The sequence below is a fragment of the Miniopterus natalensis genome, chromosome 6 (genome assembly GCF_054644295.1).
Source record: "Miniopterus natalensis isolate mMinNat1 chromosome 6, mMinNat1.hap1, whole genome shotgun sequence".
Classification (NCBI taxonomy): Eukaryota; Metazoa; Chordata; class Mammalia; order Chiroptera; family Miniopteridae; genus Miniopterus; species Miniopterus natalensis.
The window spans coordinates 48,047,376-48,058,851 of NC_142086.1; the positions used below are offsets into that span (position 1 = coordinate 48,047,376).

The following is an 11,476-nucleotide window of genomic DNA, read 5'->3' on the forward strand; positions in this document are numbered from 1 at the left end:
TATATTCTACATATCAGAGTAGAAAATATTAAAAAGATGGATTATATTCCATATTGTTTAAGGTATAGTGCATTAGTCATTCTTCCACATGCTGCCTGAAAAATTAAATTTATGTAACATTTCTAAGGGTAATTTAACAAATTACATCAAAAGCCTTTTAAAAATGCATATCTCTTTACCAAGCAATTAATTTCTAGGAATTTATCCAAAGGATATAATAAAGGATGTAGAAGAAAGAGGCATATACAAATGCAATGTTGTTTATAATGCAAAAAACGTATATGCCTAAATGCTCCTAGGATATCATTAATAAAACTACAGTATATCTATACAATATAAACACAGTCATTTAAAATTGTACAGATTTACTGAAATGGAAAGATATCAAATAATAAATTTTGTGGGATAAAAATAGTTAATACCGATAGTACAGAAGTCACACTATATGCATTTAGGCAAATTCAACTACAGCAACTATCTCTGCCAAAAAAAGGGACAAGTCTACCTGTCGGACCACCCAGTAAGTGAATGTCACAAATAAAAAATTAGAAGGGAGAAGACTGTTCCCTCAGATAGTGTCTGTTTTCATGTGCCTCTCATAATGTGAGCACCTCTCTCTATCTTACTGTGCTGAGTGTGATTCCAGAATTATGAGCTTTTAGTACAAGAGGTTACTTAATCACAAGCCAACTACTTCATCTGCTGCTCAACTGAAGAAACAATGCTTTCTTTCCACTAGAGGAAAAACCAATTGTATTGTAGTTAATGAGATAGTGTTAAATTCTTGAAGGAATTTCAAGGATAATTTTAATCTGATGGGATTTTTCACCTTACACACTGATTTTAAATATCAATTCCCATGAAGGAAACAATTCTATTTTATTTGTACAGGGAGTCTGCTTTGCAAAATTAAAACGCATATATATACATAAAGAATAACATTCTAAAAGGATATTCACCCTAAGGAATAAGGAGAAGAGAAGGCGAATAAACACTGAAACATAACCCTGCCATTTCAGAGGAAAAAAAATGTATCGGTTAATTGACTAAAAACAAGTACAGTGTTTTTATTAACTAAAATAGACAACTGTCAAATCTACTCAAGCACAGATTCACTGTTTTCTTCTAAGTCAATGTACATTTATTTTTTTAATCCTCATCCGAGGATATTTTTCCCACTGCTTTTTCAGAGAGAGTGGAAGGGAGAGAGAGATACATCAATTGGCTGCCTCCCGCATGCACCTGGACAAGGGCCAGGATCAAGCCTGAAACTGAGGTATGTGCCCTTGGCCAATATCGAACCCAGGACCCTTCAGTAGGAGGGCCGAAGCTCTAATCACTGAGCAGAATTGGCTAGGGCACCAATGTACATTTAAATAGCCATTTTTATCCCCAAAGAAAAGAATATCATATAAAACTTAAAAGTATGTATTATAATTTGTGCTTCACACACTTTAAATACTATTTGACTAATAGTCATAGGGTATTCACATGCATATTCTTCAAAATAAGGTGTGTATTAAAAGGAACCAGAGCTTCTCAAAAAGGCTGATTCCAAGGCTGGGGCAGGATATGCACAAGTGAACCTAGAACATCATGTTATTCCAAAAGAAAGAAAATGCATTAAAATATGATAGGGGCATTCCATAAGGACAAAAGAGTAAGTTTGTAAAGGCTCCGACTAGATAAATCGGAAACAATCTGAGCACCAAAAATATTGATTGTAATAAATTATCAACCACTGAAAGAAAATAGATACATTGATAGATGGACAGATAAATAGAAGGGGGAGGAGGGCTCTTACTTACAGTAAGATGCCAAGTGTTAACTGGAAAATGTGGACGAGTGCTGTTATTTTTAATACAGTGAAAACTGGTTCAGGAAAGCATCGTCAATGCATGCTAAATTGTAGGAGAAATTCTGCTGAAAAGCAGGGTATGTGCATGGTGTTAAAGTTTCTCCCCCACATTTGGCTTATAAGATGCAAGGGAAAAAACAGTAACTATAGAGTAATGAGATAACACCTTAATTGGGTGATCAAAATTAACATCATCAATGAAGGGATGTACAGAACTCCATAGAATACATAACCTGAATTTAATCATGAGAAAATAAGACAAACCCAAAATGAGAAACAACATATAAAAAAGTAAGAGCAATGGAGAACTGTGTTCTTCAAAAATGTAACGTCATAAAAAATAAAGGAAGACTGTGGGAATGTGCCCAAATTAAAGGAGACTAAAAAGACATGACAACTAAATGCAATACCTGCTCCTAGACTGAATAGTGTACTGAAAAAATATAGGGAAAATACACTAAAATTTAATAGGGAAAATTTGATCCAATATAGATGAAATAGCCTAAACCAAAAGAAATATTTATAGATGCTTTTACAGCTCTGTGATTAAAAGGTTCTAAAGAGAATTCAACCAGATTAGACATAATCGAAGCACTGCTTCAGAGCAGTAGTAAATAAAACTATTAACAAATAATCTAATTCAATCAAAACCACCAACTGAAAAATAAAACTTCCCTCCAATTTCATAAAAGTTTAGCTAACAGTCAATCCATATCCTGTTATGTTTTCCTTTCTCAAATCTAGACTGCAAAGTTACACACACAACAACAGACTAAAACATAACACTACTAGAACCAACAAGTCAAAAAACATAAGAAATTCTGACATTTTATCATTACAGCTAAAAGCTCACCCTTGATTACTAAGTTAAATATGCTTTTCAAAATACACAGATTCCATCATTATAAACATTCACCTTCAAAGCAAAAACTATTTTAAAAAAATACCACTGATCCCACAGATCAACATCTATGTTAAACATGTTATTAGTGTTTTTTATCACATTAAAATATTCAACTTATGATAAAGAATATCCTAAAAGTTGACAGTGAGGAGAGGCCCTGGATTCAGATTAGCGGAGTTCAACTTCTGGCTCCACAATTTAGCATCCTTGGGCAAAGGACGTCATTTCTCAGTGCATCAGTTTTCTAATCTATAAAATGGTATAATCATCTCACAGGTGAACATACACCTCATAGGATTATGATAACTAAACAGATACTGTATTAGCACATAAAAAGTGCTCAATAAATGTTAGTCATTATTACTTTTTACACACACTTAAAAGAGTCATATTCTGACATGCATTAAGATGGCTTTTATGGAAAATAGTATAGTTCTGCAAAAAATTAAAAATGTAACTACCATATGATCCTGCAATCCCACTTATGCATATATATTCAAAGAATTGAAAGCAGGCCTCAAACAGATATTTGCATACTCACGTCCATAGCAGCAATATTTACAGTAGCCAAGAAGTGGAAACAACCCAAATGTCCATCAATGGGCGAATGGATAAAGAAAAATATAGTATATACACACAAAAGAATTATTCAGCCTTAAAAAGGAAGGTAATTTTCCTGTCATATACTACAATGTGGATTAACCCTGAGGACATTATGCTAAGTAAAATAAACCAGTGACAAAAAGACAAATACTGTATGATTCCCCATATATGACATATGTACAGTAGTCAAATCAGACAGAAGGAATGGTGGTTTTAGCAGGGGTTTGGAGAAGGAAGAGGAGAATAGTTGTCTACTAGGTATAGAGTTTCTGTTTTGCAAGATGAAAAAGTTCTTAAATGTTTCATCACAACAATGTGAATATACTTAATTCTACTGAGCTATACATTTAAAAGTGGTTAAGCTGGTAAATTTTGGTTTTTTCTAATTAGAAAAAAGAAGCATACTTTGAAGCTCAGTAGAACAAACTTAATGTTCCTTTACCATGTTTACAGGGCCCAGGAAAACTATTCATTAATGGAATAGCAGCAAAGGACCTAGGAGCTAAAAGATCTCAGAAATGGACACTTATTACATAATCCATCTTCATTTTCAAATATCTGCAAAACTAAAATAAAAAACATTGCATTAAAATAAGCTAGCTATACACTACAGATAAGATATACAAATCATATGGCTCAACCTACTCAAGTCTCTAAAGCCAGCCTGATATTGAGTCCAGGTTTTTCTCTTGTGCACAAGGAAAACAGATGAGTTCTCTTACCCCATAAGTAATCCCAGGGGTCTAGATTGGTATGAAATCTGAGGACTATGAAGCTCATCTCGAATCCCAGACAAACTTAAACATCAGAAATGACTTTAAACCACTATGGACCTGAACACCTAGACTACTCTGACTATAATCAAACCACATCCAATCTACTTTACTCACAAAATTTTCAAATAAAGTATAAAAATGAGAATACAAAATCAAATATATTAAGTTTTCAAATTACGCTCACCAAAATCAGAGATTAAAATTAAACTGACTTTATCTCACATTTATACACAAATAATCACCAGATGTTTCGGAAATAAACTTTAAACAAATGTATACCTCATGATTTTATTTTTATGTATAACTTTAAATATTCCACTCTAAAGAAACAACTTTGCTCTAACTCAAAAGTCAATAAAAAAATTCATCTGTTTTCAATAATTTTTAAATCTCCAAGCTAAGAGTTAGAACAGTGATAGCAGTATTTCACTGAATTGAGGATACTGTTATTAAAGATATAAATTAGAAGGTGCACTATTATTTCATGTGCCACTAAGAATGCAAAATCACTGCCAACATACATCAGTTATAAAATAAACCCCAAATTCTGAGATATTGAAATATTTAAAAATTGGTATCTTAGAACTGATGTAATACAGTATGTACATGCTTGTTCCTCTGAATAACTCCAAGGTACCAGAAACCTAATCTATATATCAGCTATGGGGGGGGGGGGAGATCAAAATTTCTATAACACCAAAACTCAAGTCCCACACCAACTTTTTCAAATGCATAAAAACAGTCAATTCAAACCACCAATTCATAGAATCAATCAATAAATAATCGATGCAGACTACAAGTCCAAAGAAGTAACTAGATAATTCACTATAGCCTAAATAAGTGATTTCCAAATTCAGGAAGTCAAGAATGTAAGCATCAAATGATTTTCAAACAACTCAGGTAGTCAAGACCCACGTCTCCTTTAATCCAATAGTCCATGGGTACCAGCTCAGAGGACAGAGTGCCACCTACTAAAGAAAAAAAACAGTAAATCCAGGATTTTTCAGTACATACTATGAAAACAATGGATTCTGGTTTAGCTTAGGGTGGTTTACAGATGTAAAGTACATTATCACACTGTTTTAAAAACAATGGTGCAGGTGCAGAGGAAAAAGAAAATCTTAAGTATTTTCAAAGACTGAAAAAATAAAGGCTAATAAATTAACCTAAATTCAGCAAACAGAAAAGAATGCATATATTTGGCAATGTCAACAATTCAATTACAGGATGTAAACACACAAAAACCTCTACTAAATTTACCTGTTTCAAAATTCCTAAAATCTATTACTTTCCTTACAACAAAATCTGATACCACATCCCATAAAACATTAAACTATAAGTAAATCTAAATATCAAAGTAAATTCACAACCAATGAAATTATGCAGAACAAAGATTCACAAATATAAACTTATTAGAAAATTATCTCTATCAGAATTCAATTATGTATAAGAATAGATAAACACACTCAAAACAGGCAAGGCAGATATTGTAAAAAAAAAACAAAAATTTCCTCCAAACATAGCAAATCTACAGAGAAATCTAAGCACAGATGGTTTGGTTACTTCACTAACCATTAATTTTCTTAAGTTGCAGACGTCACACAGAGGAGGACTGCATCTATCTAAGTCTATATCTATATGTAAATGAGGACTTAATAGTCATACTATTTTTTTCTAAACAGTGACCATACTAAATAAAACATTTCTAGGTTTAACATTGGTTTAGAAAACCAAATAACAAAAATTATTTTTCCCCTCCTTTTTTGCTGTTTTTACAGAAGAATCCAATTTGATCATCCATTTGGACCTTAAACATCAGAGCTTAGAAATTCAAATGTAAAATATGCCCATCAGTTTAAAGAAAAAAAAAGCAAAATGCTGATAATTTTTGAAAATGGGTGACAGGTATATAGCAGTTCATTATACTATTAGCTCTAATCTCGAATTTTTTTTTTAAGTTTATAATAATATAAAATTTTAAAAACTTATTCAGGTGTACTGAGTGGTCTTTAAAGTCTTCTTTAATTCTAAAACAAATTTAGTAGAAAATATAGATTTACCAATAAGTTATTACAGAGTATACTAACTTGAAGGTGGACTTCAAATCACATTGAAAGTTACTCTTATCAACAGATAGATGTAAGGGCATATCTACTTGGAAGTTACTGAGGAAATAGCTATAATGCAATGAAGTACACATCTTATTTTAATATGTTATGCAGTCAATGACTAATAAAAAAAACCTTTCATTCTCAGAATTGGAAGGCACAAATTTTCTAGTTCAGTGGTTTGCACAATTTTCAAGGTAACTGGAGGAGAGGGCCAGAGACAAAAACCTCTCGTTTAATATACTGGGGATTGTTTACAAAATATAAGATTTTGTTTTAAAAAAGGATCTAGCTATGTTTTTAAAAGGCTTAAAAACCACTATTCCATTGCACCCATATTCTACAGCTAATATAGTGCCTAGAAAAGGTTATATAACTTATATAGTATCATTCAATTAATGGCAGTGTCAGGAATAGAATTCAGGACTCGTTTATTTGTCCAGTTCTTTAAAATGACGTATCACTTCAAATTTAGGTTACAGTTAAGAATAAAATTCTGTTTCAATTTTCTTGCCTGTAAAATAAGATTGGACGAAATCATCTCCAAGACCATTTTCCAGGTCTAAGATTCTGACTCCATGAATGCCAAGTTTAAACAGAGGTCTGTGTTATGGTAAATGAATGTTCTTAAACATAACAGAACTCTTCAAATATTTTCAAGGACTCCAGAGAAATACAAGTCAAATACAGAGCACTGACAGTCACTCAGTTGTTACCTTTAGGGTCCTGAAATATTTCTGTAACTACACCCCCTTTTAACAGTTAATGCTAGGATATGAAACATTGTTTTTGAAGATCACTGAAATAATCATAGTTAAAGGTCCTAGGTATTTTTGGAAAGAGTATTGGCCTATCGAAATACATAACTCAATGGATGTTCAAGCTACTGAATGCCTCAAAGAGAACCAAATACATCACTCTCTTAAATTAAAATAAATAATTAAAAGGAGCATTAAGCCTAGCTGACACATAATGGTCACAAATAAAGTTTTAATTCCCACCTATTAAAGCCTGAAAGAGGTTGCTCTGAAATATGTTAATAACCCGTTCTATGGAACTTCTGAGCTGTCTGTCTTCAGTTTGGCTTAGTTTCGAACGATATTCTTCCAGAAGTTGCAATGCTCTCTGGGTATCTGAAAAGAAAAAGAGTCTAATTAAAATTACATATTTACAATAAAGTATTACACACTACCTATGCAGCAAATGATTCTTCGAGACATCTATACAGTTCCCAAATCCTCCTGGTAAACTGATGCTAGTATGTTCATGCACACCTCTATTCCCTAGAATGATCTAAAAAAACTTTAAACATGTCACAGTAGAAAAAGGAGGAAGGTGGGTAGTTTTAATAAATGTGCACTGGTAGTCTACTACAATAAAAGACCATTTTGATCAAAGTATTAGTAACATAGTTTCAGCTGATCTTATATGCAAAAGCAGATAATCCAAATATTAACTGTTTCAAAATACTAGTTCTTAACCAGTATCCCACACTGCTCACAAAATAGTGTTTAGTAACAATAATAATGTAAAATATTAAAACACCAATTCAGAGTTTTTAAAAAAATATTTCTGAGGGAAAAAATTAATTGCCTCTCTAATGACTTGAGATGTCAAGGAAGAAAGTTTGACAAACATATAGATGTTTTCATTTTCTGAATGATGTGAGGCTTAGATTCCCTAAGTAGTAAACGATAGGACTGTGCCGTCTCCTTTGAGTTAAACATTTTAAAAACACAGCAATCAGAAAACAGACATACTTCTAGAAAAGCAAGTGACATCCCCGAGAAGAGTTCCGAAACAAATTCTCACCTTGTTTCCGGACCGGCATTTTCTCCAGAATCAGGAGGAGAGCACACACCTTTAAAAACATAAATCAGAAAGGACACAGAACTAAAGAAGAGAACACAATCAAGGTTAAACTAGCATTTTCCCCTTAATCTCAAATCGAAAAACTCCCAGCTTTATTTGAAAAATCCACCTGGCAAAGTTTTCCCAAGTGAAAGGCAGAACCTCAAAACCCAACAGTGTCAGTCAATCTAGAAAGCTTTTACCTAGGAGCTGATACCTCTGCAAATTAAGAGCAGACAAGTCGGCTTCCAAATTCTCCTCGAAAGCTGCCCCCTCTCCAAAAGGCACTAAATGCCTAGACGTGAGGCCACCCCTCCCCCGGCACAAGTATGCACACTCCCCACCAGCTACTAGAGGCGGTGACGAGGCGCTCCGATCCTCAGCCCCTAAGCCAGCAGCGGCTGTAAAGCGCCGCGAGAAAGGGACCAGCTGGGCTGATCACCCCGCCATGCCCGGGCCCCCTCCTTTCGCTTGCCTTTCTCCTCGCTCGCTTCCTCCGGGCTACTCCACCGGGGGCCGGACAGGGAAGCGGCAGCTCTCCGCGACGCCCTCGCGCCCCACATGCACACCTCCGCGGGCCCCCACACCTGCGGCGCCGACACAAAGTTCCTGAGAGCGGCGTGCACTCGAACCTGGGGTGCGCCCGGGACCGACTCCGGGCGGCTCCCCCGCCCGGCCCCGCTCCACGTCCCCCCGCCCCGCCCGGGGCTCAAGGAGCTCCGCTAAGGGGGGAGTGAGGGAACGGGGGAGGAGCTCCCCTCGGCGGCCGCACCCCCGCTGCCTTTCCTCCTCCTCGGCCGCCGCCTCCTCACTCGCCGCGGCCCGCTAGCCCGCTTGCCCTCGCCCCTCCTAGCCGTCCCACCCCCGGAACCTCGCCTTTTTCCGCGCCCCCAACCTCTCTCCCCCTAAACTTTCCGCCAAGATGGCGGCCCCGAAGCCGACTGCCGCGCCCCCACGTGACCGCTTTCCCGGTGCTCCCAGCCAATGGGAAGTGAGGAGGCGGCTCGCGGCGAGCTCCCGGCTCCCTGCGCTACCTTTGGGTTGGAAGCGGGAGGAGGGCTGGGAGGGGGCTGGGGACTGCGAAAGCCGACCCCGCGAGCATCCCAAGTGGCCCTCCCCGCTGAAAGGGGCGAGCGCCGAAGAGGCTCTGAGGACAAAGGAGTTGATACACGGACTCTACAGGTGGGCCGGGTGGCCCTGGAAGAGCTCGCCTTTACCTCACCCGGCCCACCCGTGTGTCCCGCGGCTTTGAGCGAGGAGCGCCCCAGGTTTTGAAAGGTCGGGGCGTCAAGAGAGATGTGACTTCACCTACACCAGATCCAAGACACATTCCGGGACACGCTTGAACCTCACTAAACACGTGCTGTTTTCAACTCCAAGTCAAGAGAAAGTTCCTGTCGCCCCCGGGGGTGGATCCCTAACCAAGAAAAGCGGTCTTGCGGAGCGGACGACTGCACCACCCACGTTAGGGGCAGGAGAGGGCGGAGCCTGGGACAAGGGAAGAGGAGCCGGGGGTCCATCTCTACACTGTCTTCCACTTTGTACCGATTTTTTAAAAAGTTACTATTCGCCGCTCTGTAAAAGTTTTGGGGGGGTCGAATTAAAGAAGGGCACGTGAAATGGGGAGATTGGTTAATCTGATAAAAGTGTTAAGAGTTTTACTAGAGGATTTTAAAGTCTACGTGATTCATTCCAAGCAAGAATGCATTTCAGGGCGGGAAGAGAAAATTCGTTCCCTCTTTGACTCTCCTTCATTCCCCCGCGCCTGCGTCCCCCGCCCAGTCGTCGCGCGCAGGTAGCGCCCAGCCGCGGCGGCCCCTTTAAGAACTCACCTGTGGCCGCCGTCCCCGACGCCAGGCCGCCCTCAGCTCGCGCGCCTGGGTGAAGTTTCGCCCGCACCTCGGAGCGGAACGGCGGGCGGGACGGGACCCCGGAGTCACGGCCCAGGTCTTCGAGCCTCTTCTGGATAACAAAGACGTCCCCGCACTCAGGCCCAGGGAGAAGAATCCGAGGTCACCCAGGATTGGTAACAAAACTGGAAACTCGAAGATCGTATCTTTCAAACCCGGAAGACTGTTCCCAGTCAGTAAACTTGACAGCCTCTCACCGAGGCCATATCCTTGGGATAAACGGGGAAGTCCGGGGAACCTTGTACTGTAACCATGACAGTTACTCAGGTATGCTGACCACTGCTTTCACTTTGGGATTGCACCTTGGAATCCAGACTTGTGAGAACCCCGCTAGATCCACTTGCTCAGTTTAAGATAAAGAAACAGGCTCAGAGAGGGAGCAACTTGCCCAAGGACATATGGGCGAATCAGTGACAACAGCCCAGAATTAGGTCTCCTAATTCCATTCCAGGGCTCTTTCCACTGTGATTTTTGGGCAACTTGACAGTGATATGTTGGTATATTGGCAGCAGATCTCTATGCTCCCCTGGATCAAGCATCTTGGGAGCTTGAGCAACAGTTAAAGCAACATTTCATAGAAGAAACAGACGGAAAAGTGAAAGGAAGCTCTTAAAAGCAGTGAGCTTCAATAGAGGGATTTTTAAAATAGTGAAATAGGGGTATTTTTTTAAATAGTGAAAATGTCTGATGCCCTGTGTGCTATTACTATTGAAACTTTTGATGAACTGTGATTCCCTTCTAAGAATGGACCCTACAGAATCCTGAAGGAGGAAGGGATTTTGCCCTCCCCCTTAATATCATTCATTGTTCATAAATGTTCACTTGCTAGGGAATGGGGATGGAAACAAGTAAGATCCAAGCCATGCTCTCAAGGACCCACAGCCTAGTAGCAGGACAGTGCAGCTTTTCCCAGGAGCCACTGAAAAGCCAAAAACAAAATTATCGTGAGTCCTCAATGTCATCGTAGTCCTCCCCAAAATAAAGAGGAGGAGCAGCAGAAAGAGGAGACAAGAGAGCCTACTTGTCTTCCTCTAGCCCTGTGTAGCTGTCAGCAGTGTCCAAAAGTAGAAATGAAGCTAGTCCTTGTTCCACCCTTAGGGGCCAGGACAAGTCCAGGCTTAGTATGAGTGACCCTTACTTTTCATTCCTCCTTTCTGTCCATCTGAATTAGTTATCTATAGCTGCATAACAAATTCCTCAAAGTTTAATGACTTAAAACTTAGTAGCTTAGTAACTTAAACAGCAATAAACATTATCTCACAGTTTCTGTGGCTCAGGAATTCAGGAGGATCTTAGCTGGATAGTTCTGGCTTTGGGTCTCAAAAGGTTGCAGTGAAGATATCTATCAGGGCTGCAGTCATCTGAAGGTTTAACTGGGTTTAACTGGGTTTAACGTGGCTCACTCACAAGGCTAGCAAGTTGCTCGCTGTTGGCAAGAAGCCCAAGTTTCTCACCATGAAGATCTT

The 11,476-nt window shown here is 38.9% G+C and overlaps 1 protein-coding gene across 6 annotated transcripts in view; it reads right to left on the minus strand.

The window, feature by feature from the left end:
- The window catches only part of DLG1 (discs large MAGUK scaffold protein 1), a 223,480-nt gene extending 215,237 nt beyond the window's left edge, over positions 1-8,243 (minus strand). For 2 of the 6 annotated variants that reach the window (XM_016200019.2, XM_016200018.2), the window contains exons 1-2: positions 8,062-8,243; positions 7,251-7,382 (exon numbers count right to left, since the gene is read on the minus strand). In XM_016200019.2, coding sequence (XP_016055505.2) covers positions 7,251-7,382; positions 8,062-8,122 — 193 coding nt within the window. In that variant the 5' untranslated portion in view covers positions 8,123-8,243. The remainder of the gene's footprint in view (positions 1-7,250; positions 7,383-8,061) is intronic. The other 4 variants (XM_016200022.2, XM_016200021.2, XM_016200023.2 and 1 more) reach the window with 3 other exon arrangements.
- Positions 8,244-11,476: the final 3,233 nt, after the last annotated feature.